The sequence below is a fragment of the Nicotiana sylvestris genome, chromosome 7 (genome assembly GCF_000393655.2).
Source record: "Nicotiana sylvestris chromosome 7, ASM39365v2, whole genome shotgun sequence".
Classification (NCBI taxonomy): domain Eukaryota; kingdom Viridiplantae; phylum Streptophyta; class Magnoliopsida; order Solanales; family Solanaceae; genus Nicotiana; species Nicotiana sylvestris.
Window position 1 is genome coordinate 39,231,782 of NC_091063.1, and position 23,835 is coordinate 39,255,616.

The 23,835-nt window shown below is 37.4% G+C and overlaps 3 protein-coding genes across 3 annotated transcripts; 1 reads left to right on the forward strand and 2 right to left on the reverse strand.

Annotated features, from left to right (window-relative positions):
* Positions 1-961: 961 nt before the first annotated feature.
* LOC138873016 (uncharacterized) lies at positions 962-2,581 on the reverse strand. The gene is made up of 4 exons (XM_070151446.1): positions 2,380-2,581; positions 2,204-2,286; positions 1,404-2,101; positions 962-1,046 (listed from the first exon to the last, which is right to left on the reverse strand). Exons 1-4 carry the CDS (start codon positions 2,579-2,581, stop codon positions 962-964), a joined length of 1,068 nt encoding a protein of 355 aa, XP_070007547.1.
* Positions 2,582-2,665: 84 nt separating this feature from the next.
* On the reverse strand, positions 2,666-3,262 carry LOC138873017 (uncharacterized). The gene has a single exon (XM_070151447.1). It carries the CDS (start codon positions 3,260-3,262, stop codon positions 2,666-2,668), a length of 597 nt encoding a protein of 198 aa, XP_070007548.1.
* Positions 3,263-12,288: 9,026 nt separating this feature from the next.
* LOC104231644 (uncharacterized) lies at positions 12,289-16,638 on the forward strand. Its single transcript, XM_009784674.2, has 3 exons — positions 12,289-12,634; positions 14,128-14,418; positions 15,155-16,638. The coding sequence occupies exons 1-3, from the start codon at positions 12,485-12,487 to the stop codon at positions 16,319-16,321; spliced, it is 1,608 nt and encodes a 535-aa protein (XP_009782976.1). The 5' UTR covers positions 12,289-12,484; the 3' UTR covers positions 16,322-16,638.
* The last annotated feature ends 7,197 nt before the right edge of the window (positions 16,639-23,835 follow it).

Here is a 23,835-nt window from a genome sequence, read left to right on the forward strand (position 1 = left end):
CGAGTAGAAGTAGCAATGGGAGTTTCTATCACTTTTGATACTTCCATGTCAAACCTCTTTAAGAGCTCCCTGATGTATTTTTGCTGACAAATGGATATACCCTTTGGGGACTATTTTACTTGAAGACCCAAGAAGAAGTTCAGTTCCCCCATCATGCTCATTTCAAATTCACTTCCCATGAGTTTTGCAAATTCTTCACACAGAGAATCAGTTGTTGCTCCAAAAATGATATCATCAACATAGAAATGAACAATGAGCAGGTTCCTTCCTTATTTCTTTAAGAAAAGAGTGTTGTCATTTTTTTTCTTTTAAAGCCATTTTCCAGGAGGAACTTTGACAGCCTTTCATACCAAGCTCGAGGAGCCTGCTTCAGTCCATATAAGACTTTGTCCAGTTTAAATACATATTTAGGGTGCTCATGACATTTAAACCCTGGAGGTTGCTTCACATAGACTTCTTCCTTAAGAAGTCCATTCAAAAATGCACTCTTGACATCCATTTGGAACAAGGTGAATTCCATATGAGATGCAAAAGCGATTAGGATTCTAATAGCTTCCATGCGAGCCACTGGGGCAAATGTTTCATCATAGTTAATTCCTTCCTTTTGATTGTAGCCTTGAACCACTAGCTTGACCTTGTTCCTTGTGGTAATTCCATGTTCATCGAGCTTGTTTTTGAATACCCAGCTGGTTCCTATAATGGTTCGATCTGAGGGTCTAGGTACCAAGTGCCACACATTGTTTCTCTCAAACTGATGTATCTTGTCTTGCATGGCTATAATCTAATCTGCATCTTTAAAGGCTTCCTTGATATTCTTGGGTTCTATCTGGGAGAGAAAAGCTAAGAAGGCAAGTGAATTTCTAGCTCTTGACCTGGTTTGTACTCCAGAATCTAGAGGAGTAATAATTTTGTCCATCGGATGAGAGCTTTGGTGTCTCTAGTTGGACGTCTAAGGTTCATTCTAAGAGGAAGAGGGTATAGATGGCTGGTTTTCCTCTGTTCTTCTCTCATGTGCTAGTGGAGTTCCCTGAACTGCATCAACCACTCTGTAAGGACTCAAAATCAGCAACATAGATGTTCTTGTATCTTTTGGCCACAAGTACTACTTCACTATTCACAAGATCAATAACTGTACATATTTTGGACAAGAATTTCACCTTGTTTCCTTTATCATAGATTTGAGAGACACTCAAGAGACTATACTTAAGGCCATTGACATAGTACATATTTTCAATAAAATGAGTGAGTGACCCCTTTTTCCATTGCCAAAGGATACACTCCCTCCTTGTAGGGCTTTTAGTAAAAGAAAGTCCATGGTGTTCCCAGTCATGTGCTTTGAACATCCACTATCCATGAACCATTGTTGAAAGTTTCCTTTATTTGTTCCCTACACAAGAGATTACGAGTTAGTTTTAGGAACCCAAGCAAGTTTGGGTCCCTTGTAGTAGGCAAAAGGATGAATAAGAGTTCTCTTAGTCCATGCAGTCAATGTGCGTTTTTTGTGAGTGGAACCTAGTTCCTCTTTTGTAGTCACCTTTTCCGCAAACAATTTGTTTTTCTGAACAGATTGATTCCTGACCTGGAGATCTTCTTTGAAGTGTCTAGTGTTCCCACATTGGGTACAAGACCAGTTATCAGAAACAGTGACGTACTTGCTGTGAGGGTTGTGAGGAGTTTTTTCCCTTTGGAACCCTATTCCCTGCCTGTTTTCACAATCATTAGTATGCATAGCAGTGGTAGCTTCTGAGGACCAAGTCCATTTTAGGGATTTTTCACGATCATTCTTTACTCTTTCTAGATTAGTGTAGAGTTGCTCGTTTTTCTCAATTTCAACACATATCCTAGTTCTCATAGCTTTCACCTCATTTTCAAGCCTAATGTGTTCCTCACTGGCTATCTCCTTTCCTTTTCCAGAATTTTCAGATTTTGACTTAGTCCATGGTTTCACTATTGTTTCCCTTAGGTCTGTAATTTTTGCCAGAAGATCATCCTTTTCTTTTCTAAAGATTTCAATGGTTCTCTTATGGTCAGTAACTACAACCACTAAGTCGTCTATAGTTTGTTCAAATTCTCCTAATTCTAAGGTCAAAGAATCCCTATCCTCCACAAGACTATGAAAAACATTAATTAATACATTAGCTAAAGACATGAGTTTTTTTGGAGAATAGGATTTCAGCTTTCTCTAAACATCCCTGAAATTTACCTCTTTGTTGCCATCGTCTTCATCATCATCTGATTGAGCCGTCAAAGCAAAAGTTGAGTCATATTCAATCTCCTCCCCTTCAACTGCCATCATGGAACTATCACCAGTATCAGGTTCATCTCAGACTCATTAGAGGAATCCCTCTATGTTGCAAGAGTATGTCTCATCATATTGACATCGGATCTTTTTCTCTTGAAGTCCTTGAAAGGAACATGGTTTGTTGGCTATTTTCTCATGGTAATTCTTGGAGAATTCTTGCTTCAAGAGAGGACAGTCCTTCGTGAAGTGTCCAGGCTTTCCACACTTGTAACAAAGATCATAGTTCTTTGGTTTGTTAGAGCTGTCCCTTTTTAGCATTTTTCCATTTCTTCTGACCATCTTCTGAAACCTTTTGGTTAGGTAAGCCATGTCACTGTCTTCATCACTTGAATCATTGTTATCAACTTTAAGTTCCAGGTTCTTTTACTTCTTTGGTTCTCTTTTTTCACTATCTATCTTCCTCTTCAACTCGTTGGTCTTCAAGTTTTTGATCAGCTCTTCTATGGTCAGCTCTTGTAAGTCCTTTGATTTAGTAATAGCATTCACTTTGCTTTCCCAAGAGCTAGGAAGAATGTTGAGGATTTTCCTCACTAGCTTGTTTCTAGGAATAGTTTTACCAAGTGAGTGTAACTCATTTATGATGGAAGTGAATCTTGTGTGTACATCTTGAATGGATTCATTGTCCCTCATTTTGAAGAGTTCATACTCGGTAGTGATCATATCAATCTTAGAATATTTTACTTGTGTTGTTCCCTCATGAGCTTTTTGCAAAGTTTCCCATATCTCCTTGGCAGTGTCGCAGGTGGAGATTTTATTGTACTCTTCAGGTCCTATTCTACATACTAGAATTTTCTTGGCACGAAAATTCTTCTCTACAACTTTTTTGTCTGCTTCAGTGTACTCTTTACTAGTTTTTGCCATTGAAAATGGAAGTTCTTCCAGCACCTTGGTTGGAACATAAGGACCATCGCATATGATATCCCATAACTCGGAATCCTTAGCCATGATAAAATCATGCATTTTTGTTTTCCACCACCCATAGTATTGTCCATTGAACCTAGGTGGTCGGTATGTAGATTGACCTTATTCAAAATTTGGTGGAGCAACCATGAGGATCCTTCCTAGGTGTTAGCCTGATAGGAGGAACCCGCTCTGATACCAATTGTTAGTTTGTGTCAGTCCACCAAACAATAGAGTACCTGGTTCTCTACGAGATTCTGCTGAGAATGCTAATAAAACTATACGTAAATAAGGCAGAGGATTTTTACGTGGAAAAATCCCACACAAGGGGATCAAAAAACCACGACCTACACCTGTAGGCTTTCAACTTCACTAACTTATAAAAACCTATTACAAGCCACTTTATAATGACTCCATTATAAAGAATTTACTCAACTAACTTGTGGTACTCTTACCACAAGCCACTTTGTGACTTCCTAGTTACAAAGACTTTTACTAACTTGTGATGCTCTCACCATAAGCCACTTTGTCACTTTACAGTTACAAAGACTTTTTCTTATGACTAAACCTAGTCACAACAAAAACTCAAGGAGTTTACAGATTAACAAGAGGATTCCTAATCAATGCTTCTAGCTAAACAATTTAGGAGATACATTAAGTACAATTACAAAGTTACAACTCAACTAGGACAAAACAAGCTAACTTTAGGAATTGGTTCGTAGTTGCGTTCAACTTTGTTCTTCAAGCTCGCGAGGATTGATTTCTCTATTTTTGGCAAAATGCTTGAACGAGAAACTGAAACATTTAAGTGATGTTTTTGTATAAACTCATTATTGGTACACCTAGATCACATCATTTGAAATGATGTGAGCACTTTAGTTGGTCAGAGAATGAGTGGGAGCTGGAAACAGTGCAGTGCGGCAGAAACAGTGCAGGCAGTCACTTCGTTTCTAGCTGTGTCCAATTGACTTTGTAATGCTATGTAGAAACCACAAGGGTATCAGGTCCTTATTTGGGTTCCTAGCTCCTGAAGCTGTAGCAGTTCACCTTTAGCTGGAATCCATTAAGCTTGTAGTATAGTCCAAGTAAGTCAGGTTCCCTATCTGTTTCTTAACAGTAAGTTTGTTAGATCATAAAAACATAAGGCAAGAATATTTAAAACCTATCACAACATTTTCCTATCGAGACCCCGTTGTCATGAAGTAACTTCCTTGCAATAAAGCGAACATTCAAGGGTAATGCCTCCCAGATCTTGAGGCTTATTTTAGGGAACTCGGATACCGTTAAACTGCCCTAAGTCAGCACGAACAATGGTTGCCTCGTTAAAAACCATGTCAGAAAAACCCATTTGGGACAAAAACTGGTCTAAGGGAAACAAAGTGCAACGCGTGCTTTAAGATTCAAAGCTTCGTGTCGATCCTTGTTGATAGCCTGTAAGTTTTAGTCGAAAAAATAGAGAGAATCGGAATGGGGTCGTACCTTTATTCGGATTTTGGATATTTAATGTGATCTTCCTCGGCATCAGGCCCTCGTGAATTTTGACCTTGACCGTTTCTCCTCTCATTTTGGCGAAGCTTCGACCAGACCCGCTGCCTCTATGGTCTCCGTTGTACGGTTGATATCGATCTCTATTCGACCTTGGCTCTCGATCGACGTCCCCTTTGATCCTACCCATGGTCCTGCTAGGATAAACTAACACCCAATGAGTCCCTAGTTGATCATCTGCGACTCTAATCTTCTACTGATACCGATTATGCACGTTGGCCCAAGTGTCATCCGGGTACTCAAGCAAACTTTGCTTCAACTGATGAGAAGTTATAGAACTCCGAGTGTTGAGACCTTGAGTGAGCTTGAACGGCCCAATCATCGGTGACGTGAGGCAAATCCATTCTCTCCGCTTGGAAGCGATATACAAATTCCCTTGGAACCGAGATACAAATTCCCTAAGCATCTCGTTTTCTTTCTGCCTTACCTTGAAAAGGTCTGACTTCATCGTTGCAATTTTAATGGCTCCTGCGTGTGCTTATACAAAATAATTTGCAAGTATAGCAAACGAATCAATAGAATTAGGGGGTAATTTATGATACCATATCAAGGCACTCTTTGATAGAGTACGGATTAAATTTCGTCATCTTCCAAGTCGTTTCCTTTGATGGCATACATATACGAGGTGACGTGTTTATTCGGATTGGTTGTCCGTTATACTTGGGAATCTCGAGCATACATAATTTCTTGGGAATTGGCTTTGGATACGAACTAGGGGGAAGAGTCTTTGTATGAGCTTTTTAGAATCTAGTCCTTCTAAGATCGGGGGTTCCCCTGGTATTTGATCAACACGGGAGTTATAAGTCTCCATTTACTTGTTATTATCCTTGATCTTCTTCTCCCCAGACTCCATTCTCTTGGTGAGTTCCTCAAGCATCCTCATAACTGTGGGGTCAATCCCCGAGCCATCTCCGTTTGATCTCTCTGGTGCGGGTTCAGCACGTCGAGTGTTCCACGGTTCAGCTATACTCCGAGTTTTATTTTGACTCTAAAGTTGGGCGATGGCAATCTGTTGAGCTTGCAGTATCTCGAATATCACTTGGAGACTGACTCCCCCAACTCCTATTCCTTGTGTTGCTTGGCCATCATATTTGATCTCCCTGCGTACACTTCCTCCGGGGTTTATCGGTGCTGCACCGACTCCTACATTGTTGTTTTCCCCATGAAATCCAAGACCATCATCGTCGTGCACGTGAGTGTTTTTTGAGTCTGACATGTTTTAACCTGAAAACAAAGAATCTCCGACAAGAACAAGTGTAAAAATAACGTATGTTATCAGAATCAGTAGTGAAATAATCACTATTATCTTTAGCCCCACGGTGGGCGCCAAACTGTTTACCTCGAAAATACGAGTAACAATTAAATTTGATTAGTGGTTTTAAAGATATGTGATTTAGTTCAATACCAATTGATAGTCAAGAAATATGAAGTAGAAATGAAAGAAACAAGTGAATCGAACCAATGTTACTCAGCAGAAGTGACCTCGAGCTTAGTGACCTCGAGATGGATTAAGAGCAATAAAGTAGAACAATAGAAGTAAAGGACGGTTCTGATGAAGAGTAAGAGAAAAGTAGAATGGTGTATTCTTGCTAATGATGAGATGATGTTACAAAATGATTGGGGTCCCCTTTATATAATAGGAGAACCCTAAATAAGGTATCTTTTTATTTACAGCAAGGAATATCTTGATACAACTGTCTAATCGCCTAGTACGGAATCATACGATCCTATTTCGGGATTTACGCCATGATCTTGGGGACGTGGCAGGAATCTAGCTCATTCTATTACAAATTCATGACGGTACTATTTCGGGTTCGAGCATACTCGGCTTCGGTGTTCCTCGTACTCCTATCTCCAAGAATTGCATTCTGTCTTCGAACTCGGATCTGGTCCCTCGAGCTCGAACTCGACCTTACTTGGACTCGGGCTTTGGACGACCTCTCGAGCCTATAAATTGGGTAGCCCGATTTCTACCGTATACATTAATACAGAAAGGGATTTAGGCAAAAGAATGCAATAAAGAAAGGCAAAAATGACAAAATAATAATCTATATATATTAAAGCAAGAAAGTTACCATATATAATTGACATTATGGTTAAGCCAAGCGGCAAGCTAATAAATATCAATAGTATATGGTAACTTTATTCTATATTTGACTATTTTAGTTAACTACAAATATAATATATATATACACACACACGGAATTTGAATTAAAAGATATTTTTGAATTTATAGTTAAGGTTCTAAAATTCAAATTTAAATTAAAAATAAATTTTATCTTTTTTATCATGTTATCATACTTAATTCGGTTAATGATCATATGCAATCACATTAGGAACTTTTGTTATCTTTTCTAATTATTTAAAACTACTTCGCCTCTAGCAAAAAAAAACTACTCCATATAACTATAAAACAATTTCACATTTAAAATCCTATAATTATAGTTCTTTAAAACACTGTAGCTAGATTTGAATAAAACGAAATTCTTTTAAAATAATTGTAATATATAGACTACACGTCTATGTTTTCTAAATAACAAAAAAAAAAGTTTACAAAATCAAATAAAAGCTTACTTATATATATAATAAAGTAAACATACATGCCGAAGAAAGAAACATCACAAAATCAGTCAATATTAAAAAAAAGTTGTTTCTTTTTTCTTCTTGAAGAATTTGTTTGAAGAGTCAATTTGTATAAATGGACATCAAACAAATAACAAAACTTTGGCTATACAATTGCTATCATTAATTTCAATTTAGCACATTCAAGGAATTGAAGGGTATAAGCTGAAACCCCTTCATTTAGCTGTAGTCAAGCCAATATTGCAAGGGTATAATATTTTTTTCGTTGAATAATATTAGTTTTGAATCATTAGATTATGCAAAAGATTTTTTTTAAAGTCAACAAGAGATAAATTGGTTTCTAATTGATAGTTTCTATAGCGACTTTTAAGTGTAACAAATAGTATATATAAAGAAAAAATTGGTATGACGTGAAATATGTTTTTTAAAATGTAAACAAATCATTTCGAAAAAACTCTTTACTTTTTTTTTTAATTCAAAGATAATAAAAATATAAGATATAGTTTTAAAATTATTATAATAGAAGTTATATAATGGATAAACTCAAAAAACTGAAATCTTATAGAATATTTACATAATATCCGGTCATATTTATTGTTTACTTTTTATAGCTAATATAAATAGATGATAAACCGACAACACACGATTATACACATATTATATATGGATTATATATAAATTACACATCATTCAATTTTTTAATTTAAGTGGTCGGGTGAGCACCTATTTAGGCTGATTAGATAAAGCAAAAGAAAAATATGAAATAATTTCAACTAAAGACTAAAAATATAATTAAAGTTCATATGAAGACAATTTTTATTAAAACTCATCCTTTTATAGTGAAATAAATTAATTAATAATGACATAAAAAATAAGATAAAAGAAAATATATATTGAAAAAATGTTACAAAAATCTAAAAGCGAGAAATAAAATGTGAGGCCCCGTGAAAATTTTCACTCTAAGCCCGAAAGCTTGTAGTGGCAATTAGGATCATGTGTTAGAGATGCGTAGTTCGGACCTTTTTGGACTGATCTATGCACAAAAAAGTCAAGAAATAATGTTTTCCAGAAAAGTGTGATTATGCGGTCACATAACAGGTATGCGGGCCGCATAGTCGCCGCAAAATGAGTCAGTGTGTTGGTCAAATTTGAGGTCGACTATGTGGTCGAGTATGCGATTGCATAACCAATATGCGGACCGCATAGTCGTCGCATATTTTCCCTTGGGATTTTGTAAGGGGCAGTTCTGCTGTGCATTATGCGACCGTAGAACGGGTATGCAGACCGCATTTCTGCCGCATACCCAGACAGTGTGTTCAGGTTTTGGGGAGCATTTTTGCAGTCCATTATGCCGGCGGCATGTCAGCTTTGCGATCGCATAGATCCGAGTCGGAGCTCCAGTTTTCTAAATTTTAAACCCGACTCCCTGTCGTTATATCCTATGCAATAGCTCATTTTGAGCCCATTTCCTGACATTTTTAGAGATAGAGAGGAGGGTCTAAGAGAGGGGAAGTGCTTCCCATCAAATTACTCCATGAATCCTTGGTAAATCATTGAGGATAATCAAGTGAGGGACCTAAACCCTCATCCCAAGAGGTAAGGCTTCATCACCTCAGCTCTCATTTTTACACATAGCTACAAAGGGTCATTAATGAGGTAATTCATGGGGGTAAGGGGGTTTACATTGCATTCATGTGTTCTTGAAGAGTATGAGGAATTATAAAAGAAGAGGCATGGGTAATGGGCTAGTGTAATCTTTCATAAAAGAACCATAAGGCCTTAATGAACACTAACTGCTCGGTAAAATGCTCAAGAGAGCTTAGATTATGATCTTTTCTTGATTATAAGTTAAATTGTGCTATGTTGCTTAAATAGATTGAAGTGCGAACATTCCGGAATGTTATAGGATTAAGGAAAGCTCGGTTGAGGCATGTATGGCTAAAACCCGATCTTTTAGAAATTGAGATTCATCGGTGATTATATGAACATGGTAAGATTAAAGTTGAATTGTTGCATTGCTTGTTATTTTACATGAATTAGTGTTGTAACCTTATGTGTGAAAAATGTGTCTCAACATGATCAATGTGCTATCTTGACAACTTGAAAAGGGCAAAGGTATGAATTATGTATTGAAATGTTTAGACCCTAAATCGAGATTGCGGTTGAATATGTTGTGCTATCTATGTGAAGTCATATCCATGCTTACAATTTAAAGTTGCTCTTGTGTGCACCTTTTGTCCTAAATGGCAAAGCTAATATTGGAATTGGGAATAATGTAAAATGCGGCCTAGTGCCATGAATGATGTGATAAGTGGTGGGCCCAAGTGCCTATGAAATGATATATGTGAAATGAAATGATTACTGAGAAGGGAACAACGCCTTGGCAAGGCGGCCTAGCCGATCGTGCCGAGATCGGACTCCGTTCAAGATAGCGGTGGTATTGTGAATAAATTCCGGAAAAAAGGAAAACGAGATTGTGATTGGAGTGTATGTCTCGAATGAGGCAACCTAGCCGATCGGATCGAGATCGGACTCCGCTCAATATAGCGGTGGTATTGGAAATAAATGCGAATAGTATGGAATGCCCCAAACTAAAAGCTATGGAAAAACGATGTGAAAGTTGTACAATTCTTTTGACTGATAATGCGGTAATCGTTCGAAGTTTGAGTTATATTTGTGTACTTGTGAATTCCTATTCTTGTATAGTTCTTTCTAACTAGATGGAGTTTAGTTATACATACTAGTACTATTCTATGGTACTAACATCCCTTTTGCTGGGGGTGCTACATTTTTAAATGAGTGTAGGTGGCTCCATTGCGGATAGTGCCGATCGTGTGTAGTGGAGCATCCTTCTTCTCAAGAACTTGGTGAGCCCTTTCCTCCTTCAAGGGGCCATATTGCACCTCTTTTTATTGTAGACCTTCACTTTTGAGGTATAACCGGGGCCTTGTTGCCGGCGTTGTCACATTTATCTTTTGTATTCTTAGAGGCTCCGTAGACATATGTGTGGGTCATGTGCGGGTGTTGGATGGGTGTACTAACTATGTTGTAATTCTAACTCCTGTTTCTCTAAAGTATAAATATATGGAATCTCGGAACTCATTTACGGTTTAATGTGGTGATTAAAATGAACTAGTAATGTGGGATGTACTATCTTCCCTTGTTTAAATAAACGGAAGCATGGTTTTATTATTCATATTGAGTTGGGCAGGTAGTGTTTGATAAGGCTTGCTCAGTTGGGATCACTCGACTGAGCCGGTCGCGCCTCCCGAAGTTGGGGCGTGACATAAAAGATGACAATAAATTTCTTCTTATGTTTCATCTTTGTTGAGTATAAAAATTTTGAAAGTTAATCTCATCAATTTCAAATATTTTTTTTTCAACTCAAATACATAGATTATAAGATAAGGATATCTTAGAATATTTTTTTTAATTTATATTATGTGTCATTTTTAAAAATTCACTATTACTAACAAACTGATATGATATTCGAATTTGAATTGGAATGTAATTTGAGTAGTTTGCATTGAGGTTAAGCTAAGTATGATGTCGAAAAATTAAACTATTTGACAATTTAAGACAAGATATGCAATATTTTATAATAATAATTAACTAATTTAACATTTAATGATTCAAAGAACAAATTTTTTGTATATAGGGTATTAAAAATTCAAATTCCGTGGCTAGAGATATCGATAAACTTAAGATGGAGTCATACTGAAATAAATCCGGTCAAAGAATCATTTAAAATTTTAGATAGACAATTAAAGTGGATTTTAAATTAAGGATAATATTTTCACTTGCATCATTATAAAGATACTCATTATTATAATATATATAAAGTTTTAGAAATTGAAATTTCAAAATAGAAATATTTTTGAAAGATAAAATCATACCAAATAAGAATTCAAGTCTTAATGTAAGAGTCACGTCGTAATCAAAGAATCGTTTATATCGTGTCAACCTTTGTGCTTTTCCATAAATATGAGTTATTATTTCACTTTGTGGCTATTTTTAGGTTCCAATGACACCTATGAGAATAGTGCAAAAATAAAATTATCACTACGAGAATTGAGAAAATGTTAGTCTTTTTTCATGTAGTGTTTCTTAATTAATATATGACGATTATCTATAATTAGTTAGAAGGTTTAAATGTTAAGGTTATTTACATATTCAAATAACTCAGATATTTAACATGGTTAATATCAAATATCAAAATGGAGTAAAAAAAATCACTAGCTAAAGAATTTTTTATATTTTTAGATAGCTAACTAAAATGAGTTTTGAATTAAGAATAATATTTTCAATTACATTATTATAAAAATAATTATTATTGAAAAATAATGCTTTAAAAATTGAAATTTTAAGAAAGAAATAATTTTTAAGAGATATCAACACACCAAATAAGAGTTCAAGTAGTAGTAAAAGAGTTAAGTCTTATCCAAAAGTCATTCATTGTCTCAACATTTAATTGTTTTGCCATAAGTATGAGTTATTATTTTGCTTCCCGACTATTTTTAGGATCCAATGACACCGGCAAGAATGATATCAAAAAAGAAAAATAGAAGAAATGGTTGATTTTTTTCATGTCGTTAATATCCAATGATTATCTATATTTCTCGAGAAAGTGTAAATTTTAAGATTATTTAAATAAAATCCAAATAACTTAAATATTTAACATGATTAGTGTCCGCGCATCCGCGCGGGTACTAATAGTAGTAATAATAATATAGAAAACATATAACCTACCACATAATCGTCGTGGTCGGTCATTTTTATTTTCCGAGGTCGGTCATTAGGCTTATCCTAATATTTAACCTATTTCTTTCTTTGTTTTCTTAATTTCAGCAAACCATAGTTTTCACGGTAAGAAAAAAATAAAAAAAGTCAAAACATATATGAAAAGAATGTGAACAGAAAAATAAATATAAGTACAAGTATGAATAAATACGAAGTGCAGTAGTAGTTGTACGAATCTACAAATTACAGTACGACGGACCTTCCTGTTTAGCAGTGAAGCTAAAGCAACTATACTATTCCCAAAATATACCTCTATCTCTCTACCCAGAAACAAACTTTATCCCTTTTTCTAGGTTATTTTTTTGGGTTAATTTGATAATAGAAGCGAAACCCTAGGTTTTGGATCGTTGAAAAATGGCATCTGGCTCATCGGGGAGACCAAACAATGCGGGTTTTAATTTCGGGTCGGATGGTATTTTGTGTTCTTATGAAGACTATGCTGCTAATCAAGACCCATCTAATGGAACCCATTCTGATCCTGTGATCGCTCCCAATTCTGCTAAGGTGCTGTTTATTTTTTCCCCCTAGTTATGTAATATAAGGTGAAAGTTTTTGGTTAGTTATGCTAGTTGATCTTTAGGGTTTTGAGATATACGGGGAAATTTAGTGAATTTGCTGTTGGATTATGCTAATAGTTGCTTAATTAGGAATTTGGTACGGATTTTGTGCCTCAAGTGAATGCCCTTGATCAAAGCTAGTTTTATGTTCTTTTTGTGTCTCTGTTGCATTTAGCTATGGAAATGAAATCTTTTGCTGGTAAGGAATAGCTGTAGCTCGTGCTTCGGTTTCTAGGATTGGCTGAGAAAATGAGATACTATATTTTGGAAATAGGAAGAACATTGAAACATATGCTACTTTAAAGCAAAGGGACTAAAAGAGCGTTCATTTTTTATATGGTTATTGCTGTGATACCTGACCCTGTCAGCTCGACATTTTTGTGTCTGATTGGTTGCTAATTGGGTTCTTCCCCCAACTTGACCGGTCTGTGGAAAGATGCTTTTGGTTAAACTAAATGTTGTTTGCATCATTGTTGGTGGTGCTTGCCATTCTCTGGCTTATGTGCATTTGTTGAAGAAAGAGTTTGATTTCCATTTTTGATACAACCTCACCTTCATTTCCGTGCTTTCATTTTTTGGTATTATTATCTTGTTCTTCTCTTGCTCCATGTTAAACTTTTCATTGATATCTTTCTTTGCTTCAAAAATTCTAGGAACTGAGATTATAGAAGAGAAATTATAAAGACTGTGTTGAGAATGTTTTGTGATTTTCAAGAGCCAAAGGTTTACTGACTCAACACTTGGTTCGCAGTTGGTTCAGCTAGTAATAGTCCATTCTTGAGATATTGTCGTGTAAGCTGGGAGCTAAAAGCATTGATGCCTCTCCATTACCTTCCCTTTTCCCAAATGATGATCTAGCCTCTTCTTCCCTATGGATTCTTCTCCTCTCTCTCTCATTTTTTTTTTTTCGATCGAATAAACAAATCGAAGAAATGAAACTGCAAAAACAGGTGACTAAAGTTTGACCAGGATGAGAAGGCCCCCCCCCCCCCCCGGGGGGGTACTCTGTCATGCCAATCTTTATATGGTACAAGAAGTTGTATTTCATTGAAATCATTCATTTAGCACAGTATTGATTAAAAAAAATCATCTGGCGCAGTATTGATGGAAAAAAATCATTGGTGCACATATCCTTGGGTTGAACTGGTTTTAAGGTCTGATGGTGAAACTTGCGCCTGGGTTTTATCTAGCACTTTGAAAGTGACCATCAAATAGTTGCATTAATGGGCCTTATTTGGACCAATTTCGCGTTACCATAAGGATTAAGTTCTACTCCACAATAATGCTTATGTAATCTTTGCGAGTATTGATACAAAGATCCATGCTACTATATTCATCTAATCTAACCTTTTTAATTCAGTATAACTCAATTAGGGTATAAATTTGTAGAAGCATTGCTTTTTAAGAATTTTAACTTAATTTTGCTCTTGTATTGAGTAGGAGTTCCACAAAAGCAGAATGACAAGGTCATCAATGTTTCCTGCTCCAGCATATAGTCCACCAGAAGAATCTTCCTTCAATCAAGACATGATATCTACTGTTGAGAAGACCATGAAGAAATATGCTGACAATCTCATGCGTTTCCTAGAGGGAATAAGCTCACGCTTGTCGCAGTTGGAATTATACTGTTACAATCTTGATAAGTCTATTGGAGAAATGCGCTCTGATTTAGTTCGGGATCATGGTGAGGCAGATTCAAAACTGAAGGCTCTTGAGAAGCATGTGCAAGAGGTTAGTTCACGGCTTTGGGGGGGGGGGGGGATTACATAAAGTTAGACTCTTAAAAGCTTACCACTCCCTTATGTCTTAAATTAGTTTAAAAATTGACCTGTTACTTATATAAGGCAGCACACATTTCGGTATAGTGTAACTGAGATACATATAGGGGAATGTGTTTCTTGATTTTTACTTGAAATTAGCAGCTTTATGTCTGCTGAATTTTCTTGGACCTGCAGTTTCTGGATAAGTTTGTGTGGTGCAGATCTGTTTTTAGCTTTTAAATGTGACTGCACGTAGAGAATTTTTTTAAACTAGACATCTTCTCCATTAGTTAACGTGGCCAGTTGACAAAATTCACTATTTATCTGATTTGGGTTGGTCTAGTTTGGAGGAAATCTGTTGTGAGTAGAATAACTCCCCATTATAACAGAGACACCAATAATGCCGATTGACTTGGAATATTTTTCTTTCCTATTTCTCTGCAGAGACGTGCTTTTTTGTTGGTCTTTTTTGTTGATTTTGTGCTTGAAGCTCTAGATGCACTTTCTGATATTCTTATGCCTCTAAACTTGTGCTTTTGTTGGTTCTAAGGCATATGGATGATTTCGTTCTTGCCCACTGGCAATTTTCAAGTTGCTCTTTGGTGTTCAATGGTTTTTCCATCACATTGTGTCTATAACTTAAATAGCTGTTGATTCCATTCAAAAACTTAAATAACTATTGATTTACTAAACTGTTCATCCTGCAGGTCCACCGATCTGTGCAGATTCTAAGAGATAAACAAGAACTTGCTGAAACTCAAAAGGAGCTGGCCAAGCTTCAGCTCGCACAGAAAGACTCAACTTCATCCAGCATTTCTCAGCAGAATGACGAGAAGAATGCTCAACACCTGTCTGATGCTAAAAAAAGTGATAACTCACCTGAAGGGCATGGACAGCAACTGGCTCTTGCACTACCTCATCAAGTGGCACCCCAGGCTTCTCTTACTAACCGACCTGTGGAGCAGCCACAACAGCTACCAGTGCAGCCTCCGCAACCAATTCCATCCCAAAGTATGCCCCAGTCACAAGGATATTATTTACCCTCTCCTCAGATGGTAAATCAACAAGCTCCAACTCAGTTTCCTCAAGGCCAGTATTTGTCATCTGACTCCCAGTATCGAAATCCTCAAATGCAAGTACCACCACAGCCAGCGCCACCTCAGGTGAATCAGACACCACAAGTCCAGTCAGTGCCCCAATATCAGCAGCAGTGGGCCCAACAGGTGCCTCAACAGGTTCAACATTCACAAATACCAAGTATGCAACAGCAAGCTAGACCTACATCACCTGCTGTTTATCCCTCTTATCCGCCCAGTCAGCCTAATCCTCCTCCTGAGACGGCACCCAATAGTATGCCAATGCAAGTGCCATTTTCTGGAATATCTCAACCAGTTGCTAGCCGTCCCGAAGCAATGTCTTATGGGTATGATAGGTCTGGCAGGCCCCTTCAGCAACAGCCTGTGGCGCCGCATCTTAAGCCTTCATTTGGTGCAGTGGGCGATGGGTATGCAGCTAATGGAGCTCATCCAACACTTTCTCCAGGAAATGCATATGTGATGTATGATGGTGAAGGCACAAGGGGCCATCCACCACCACAACCAAATTTCTCACAAAGTGGTTATCCTCCCTCCAGCTTCCCTCCCCAAAATCCGCAGCCTACCCCCAGTGCAAATCTGATGGTTCGTCCACCTCAGTTGGTGCGGAACCATCCATTCAAAGAGCTGATTGAAAAGATGGTGAGTATGGGCTACCGCGCTGATCATGTTATTAATGTGATCCAAAGGCTTGAGGAAAGTGGTCAGCCTGTCGATTTTAATGCTGTCTTAGACAGGTTGAATGGACATTCATCTGGTGGTTCTCAGAGAGGATGGTGAGGTTAAGTGATCAGGCCCAGCTTTTCTATCTGTGTTTCGTGAATGGTCTGAAAAACTAAAGAGTTAAAGTGCATTGTGACTCGAATACCATCTATTGCTGAATAAGGAGTCATGTTAGTAGTCTGAATCTGGTATATATGAGATCTTTAGATGCATTGTATATTTGTCATGTCTTCCGAAGCTTTGTTATTTTAACATGCAAACTTCTGAAGCTTTGTTATGTTTCCTGCAAACTTCTGAAGCTCTGCTATTAGTTGTAAGGGAACTGGTCTACACTTCTGCTTGAAATTGAAAATGCTCTCTTTTTCTTCTCCTTTTATCGATCTATGCCTAGCCGACACTAGGTTTACATTCTAGATAATCTGTTAGAAATGGTCTACTCTACTATCTAAATAATCAACCGCGATGAGTTAGGATGGGAAAATGGAGATGAGAAATATGTATCCGCAAAATCTCTTTCAGAATTCACTTCAAGTTTTGAGATTTGATGCTTGGGAACAACTTAAACATAATGTATCAAGATTTCTTTCTAATCGAATCAGCTTCTACTAAGTATTAGATCTTACTTTTGCAATTATTGTCTTTTCTATAAGTCATTAGATTTATATATGCATTGATAAGTAAACTCCAAGCGTATGAAAGATGTCACATAAAAGTTGCATGTGTTTGCTATATTAATTACTCTTCAATGAGAAGGGAGCATTAGACCACACTGTTGCCATGCCACTTTGTGTTCAAATTAGATAATTAAAGCATATGGCCTAGAAACAATTTAAGATGAATTCATGGTCCTGACTTTAAGAACTTCTTCAATGGTCAAATGTCTATATATGTTGTAAATGATTTGATTGTTAAGGAGATCGTCATAGGGTGTGTAGTTATGTATCATGGTGTGTATATTATGTTTTCAATAAATACTAGTAGTAAGTTTTTATTAAGGCTTAAATACTAACTTAGTGAGCCTTGTTATCCCCATGTCATCAAAAAGTCCATACATTAATGTTGAATTTGGGACTTGCCTTATATTAGTAAATATCATAAATAATAGTCGCATAACCCAATAAGTAAATGAATATAAGACTTAACTCTGTAATGACAGTCTCTGTTCATTGTATCATGAAGTATGTGATTTTAGAAGTTAATTACAAGCTTTCCGTCTAATTTAAGTTATCTGGTTATTGGAAGAGTAGAATAATTGGTGGGAGTGAAACGCTGGAACATGAAATTAGTGCGTGAAAGTTTGTTTTAGACTTTAATTCCAGATAGCAATGACTACTGCCACTTTCAAATATTCCCTATACATGTTTGTCTATGAAAGCCTGCAATTTACATTACTTTTGCCCAAAATTTTAAATTTGCATAATATTAAAAAACAATAAATTAATATTCTAATTGAAACCAAAATATCATACGCGTTACCTTGAATCTCTATCGTGTTTTTGTTCCTCTTACATATAATTTTGTCAAATATCTCTTAGTAAGTCTATTGTTGGCATATTATGTGCCGATGAACACAAATAACATATCCGGTGTGATCTTAAAAATTGGGTTTGGGAAGGTTGAGGTGTACGAAAACCTTATCTCTACCTTTTTTTAGATAGAAAAGCTATTTCGAATAGACTCCCAGTTCAAGAAAAATATTTTTTAAGTCGATGAACATAGTTGATTAGATAAAACATTTATCTAAAATTATAGATTTATAGTGAATCATTCTATTCCATGTATTTTGAATCTCTATTTTGTTTTTGTTGGGACGAGAAATATTATGATTTATGTGTATTGGTCTCATGTATAGTCCTGTATCTTTAATAAAACTGATGGATGAAATAGATTAGATGAAAAATAAACAAAAAGAAATTTCGAATTCCTTGAAATTGTCAATAGCATAAGACGTACCTATCATGTGTTGGTTTTTCTTGAAAATTTCCATATAATTTCGTAGCTGTAGCTGCAACAATTCCAACCCCCTTGGCCCCTTCCACTTGAACTTGTTACAAAGACCATTAGTGATAAGATTTTACGCGGCGTTTGACTTTTGTCATCTAATTTCTGACGTAAGATGTTTCATACCAATAATAATTCACCTCATTGCAATTACAGAGAAATAATTATGTTTAAATTTCAGACAACAACTTTAATTATGACTTCATTGATTAAGGCATTTGGAAATTGTTTTTGAAGTGACATGTATCTAATGGACAAGACTTACGCCCCTTTTTATTTTGTTCATCTTTTCATATTAAAACTAGTCAATTCGCGCGGTTTTAAAAATATACATAATTTATCAAAAGACCATTATGCTAATGACTAATTTAGATATTATTCCCTTTTTATGAGAGCAAAAACACTTATATAGTATATTACTATTGGGTTAATTTTATAATTTTGGTTTATTTTGAGCAGATACTTCTATATATTATATGAAGTTTATTTAAGTGTCATCTAATTGATAAAGATCTAAATAGTACTAAACTATATAATACTCTAATTATGAAAAACTAAATAAATTTCATCTTAAAGCTACCAATTATATGAAGAAAAAGATATAAACTAAAGTTAGTTGTGCATGTTGAGAGATAATATTGTACATAATTGAAGTAAAGATATCTTTTGATAAGCAACAAATAAATCATTATGACGACAACCTTCTTTTGACCTTGCAGCATAAAACTGGAACTTTTCTGCTGTACTCTTGTTCTTGTACTATGATTTTGAAATAAATAAAATCAAAATAGTCACAAATGTTTTTGGTAAAGAAAAAAAGGAAGACCCAAAATATTTGTAAAGAGGAAGAAAAAGAAAAAAGATAGATGTCACGACCCCGGTTCGCCCTCTGTGAACCATCGTGACGGCACCTAGTCTCTATGACTAGGTAAACCTAAATTTGCGGAAGAAAAACCAAAATTTGCGGAAGTAAAACTATTTAAAACAGAAATAAAGTAATAACAATGTTTAAATGTGCCGCTCGGCATACACTATGTTTAACTCTCAATACCAATACATAAATCCAAGACCCGAAAACCCACGAATCACAAGCTAATAAAAATACTACATAACTCTAACTCCAGAATGTCTAATAAGAACAGAAAGTACAGAAGGGCTAAATACTAAAAAGCAGGAATAGAAAGGGACTCATCGGTCTGCGGACGCAGCAGATGTACCTCGAAGTCTCTAAATCAGTCGCTTCCCTCAAGGATGGTAGGCTTGAGTAGCGGTACCTGGATCTGCACATGAAAAACATGCGCAGAAGGGGCATGAGTACACCACAACAGTACTCAGTAAGGTGCCAAGCCTAACCTCGGTTGGGTAGTGACGAGGAAGGTCAGGGCCCTACTGAAATTAAATAAATATAAAGATGAGAGGATAAGATAAGCAGTACAATTGAGAATCTACAGTAAGAATCTATACATGATAATAAGAGTACCTTAACGGAAATAGAGAATGAAGGCAAACCACAAGGAAGTACCACTCATAACAAGGATGATAACCGGGGATCTCTTGGTATCCTCAATATATGTTGGGGATCTCTTGGTATCCCGGGGATCTCTTGGTACCTTCAATATATGTTGGGGATCTGTTGGTATCCCGATGATCTCTTGGTATCCTCAATATACGTGTCAGGGATCTCTTGGTATCCCGCACCTCAGTCCAGATCATAAATACGTACAGGGGATCTCCCGGGATGCCGTCCCGTAGTCCCAAATTAAAAACACACAGAAGCAACACAAAAATACTCCATTTAATGCTAATTTTGTAACAAGTAAACAGTTAATTCTAGCCTGACATGCTTCACGTAATGCAATTAAGGTATTTTAAGCAAATATGCAGTTAAGTAAACTAAACATGCTTTTCTAAACTACAACAGGCTAAATTCGCAAGTAGAATAAAACAGGAAAAAGAAACTCAATTGAAATACTTAAAGTAAAACCGAATTTTTCAACAATTAGCTCAAGTACGCACTCGTCACCTCACGTACAAGGCATTTCAATTATCAAATATATCATATCCTAAGGGGAAGGTGGACACAAGGTTAGACAAGTCACTTACCTCGAACCGACTCAAAAATTAACCCGAGACCACATTCTTGCCACGTGTACTCGACTTCAAATGACCCAAATCTATTCAATTCAATTGCATAATGTAAATAACACTTCAAGTAACTGATTCTACAATTAAATTCTAAGCTAATGCACGAAATTATGTAAAATGACCAAAATGCCCCTCATCCCCACATATCGGAATCGGGTAAAATTTATGTTTTCAGAATCCTCACACTCTCACGAGTCTACCCGTATCAAAATTATCCCAATCTGATGTCAAAGTCCCAATCAAAACTCAATTTCTTGGTCTAAGAACTTTTCCCCCAATTTCCATCAAAATTTCGAAATTAAAGAATGGATTCAAGTGTAGATTTATGAAAATTAATCTAAACCGAGTAGGAATCACTTACACAATCCCCCAGGTGAAAATCTCTTCAAAAATCACAATCTCCCAAGCTCTCAAGTCCAAAATATGAATTATAGTTCAAACACTCTATTTTGGGTTTTAAAAGTCTGCCCATGTATTCCTTCTTCGCGAATGCGGTCAACGCCTCGCGAAGCACAAAAATGACTTTGACCAAAATCCTCTTATGCGAACTCGACAAAAATACTCGCGAACATGATGATTCCTCAGACTTACCCTTCGCGAACGCACTCCCTCTCTCGCGAACGCGATGAACAAACTCGACCTCAGACCCCGCTGACCAATTACTCTATGCGAACGTGCTGCCATTCTCGCGAACGCAAAGCACGAACATCCATCCCTTCGCGAATGCGGAGCCTTCCTCGCGAACGCGAAGGCTAAAATTCCACTATCTTCCCCTGACTCTTCGCGAACGCGAGGGTCCACTCACGAACGTAAAGAGTAAATATCTGCAACAGCTGAACCTGTAATTTTGCAACTCCAAACATCATCAAATGGTCCGATTGACCACTCGAAACTCACCCGAGGCCCCCGGGACATCAACCAAACATACCAATACATCCTAAAACCTCATTCGAATTTGTTCCAACATTCAGAACACACAAAACAACATTAAAACACCTATTTCTCATCGGATTCAAACCTAAGAATTCCAAAAACTCTAAATACACTCTTTCGATCAAAAAGTCTATCCAACCTCGTCTGAATGACCTGAAATTTTGCACACACGTCACATTCAACACTGCGGAGCTACTCCAACTTCTGGAATTCCATTCTGACCCTTGGATCAAAATCTCGCTATCGAACCAGAAACTTTAAAAATTCAAATTTCGGCATTTCAAGACTAAATTAGCTACGGAGCTCCAAAACACAATCCGAACACGTCCCTAAGCCCGAAATCACCCAACGGAGCTAACAGAACCATCAGATTTCCATTCCGAGGTTGTCTTCATACTGTTCTGACTACGATCAACTTTCCAACACTTAAGCTCTCATTTAGGGACTAAGTGTCCCAAAACTTTCCGAAACTCAAAACCGAACATCCCGGCAAATCAAAATAACAAACATAAACTCGGGGAAAGCAGTTAATCAGGGATGACCAGTTCGTCACATCCTCCTACACTTAAACATTCGTTCGTGCTCGAACGAGCATAGAGACATACCTGAAGTAGTGAAAAGATGAGGGTAACTGTTGTGCATATCCTGCTTGGTCTCCCACGTCGCCTCCTCGACCGCCTGACCCCGCCACTAAACCTTTACTGATGGAATGTTCTTTGACCTCAGCTTTCTAATATGCCTATCTAATATCGCCACTGGGTCCTCAACATAGGATAGATCCTTGTCTAAATGGACTGAACTAATATCTAGCACGTGCGACGGATCACCGTGATACCTCTAGAGCATCAAAACATGAAATACCGGATGAACTCCGGCCAAGCTGGGAGGTAAGGAAAGCTCATAAGCAACCTCCCCAACATGCCTCAATATCTCAAAATGGCCAACAAACCTCGGACTCAACTTCCCTTTCTTCCCAAATATCATAACGCCCTTCATAGGTGAAACCCGAAGAAGAACCCGCTTTCCAACCATAGAGGAAACATCACGAACCTTCCGATCCACGTAGCTCTTCTGTCTGGACTGGGCTGTATGGAGTCTATCCTAAATCACCTTAACTTTATCCAAAGCATCCTGAACCAAATCTGTGCCCAATAGTCTAGCCTCACCCGGCTCAAACCAACCCACCGGAGATCTACACCACCTACCATATAAAGCTTCATACAGTGCCATCTGAATGCTGGACTGATAGCTATTGTTGTAAGTAAACTCCGCTAATGGTAAGAACTTCTCCCAAGACCCTCCAAACTCAATCACACATACACGGAGCATATCCTCAAGAATCTGAATAGTGTCCTCGGACTGCCCATCCGTCTGAGGGTGAAATGCTATACTCAACTCTACCCGAGTACCCAAATCATGCTAAACGGCCCTCCAGAACCGTGATATGAACTGAGTACCTCTATCTGAAATAATGGAAACTGGGATACCATGTAGATGAAAAATCTCCTGGATATAAATAAGTAGTACACACATGAATGAAATGAGCGGAATTGGTCAGCCGATCCACAATCACCCAAATAGCATCAAACTTCCTTAAAGTCCGTGGGAGCCTAACTACAAAGTTCATGGTGATCCGCTCCCACTTCCACTCCGGAATCTCTATCTATTGAAGTAACCCACCCGGTCTCTAGTGCTCATACTTCACCTACTGACAGTTGAGGCACCGAGCTATAAATCCAACTATAGCCTTCTTCATCTGCCTCCACCAGTAGTGCTGCCTCAAATCCTGATACATCTTCGCGACACCCAGATGAAAGGAATACCGCGAGCTATGGGCCTCCTCTGGAATCAACTCTCGAAGCCCATTGATAACTAGGGATTTTGACGCATTTCATGATCCTTCTTGCTTACGATTTGAATATAAATTCATACAAAATAGTCCCAAAAGGCTCATAAGTTGTGCTTGATTGCAGGTTTGATCAACAAAGTGACGAGATGTCAAAAATCGGCTCAAAAAGGAGTGAAACCGGCACAAGTACCAAAAACAAGACAAAACTCAAGAGAAACAGGCCTAGTGCGGTCGCACTACACTTTGTGCGGTCCGCACTAAGGAGATTCAGAGAGTTGGATTTTCAAGCATTAAAGCAATGCGGCTATAGTAAATAGTGTGCGGCCTGCACTGAAGGTACCACAGCCGCACGACTAGTCTATGCGGTCCGCAGAACCAAAGTTCAGAGCGATGCCAAGTTTTGAAGATCAAGCCTGTGCGGTCATGTTTATGCGGACCGCACTAGATGCCTCCGCGGCCGCAGTCCATTCTGTGCGGTCCGCGTAGCTTGGGTTAAGAGAGTTGAATTTGCAGAGTCAAGATCCTAGTGCGGTCGCACACCATTTTATGCGGTCCGCACTGACCCCGCAGGGGCATTTTTGTCCAATTTTTCCAGCTTAGTATAAATAGAACCTTTTTCCATTTTTAGGGTATCAGATATTAT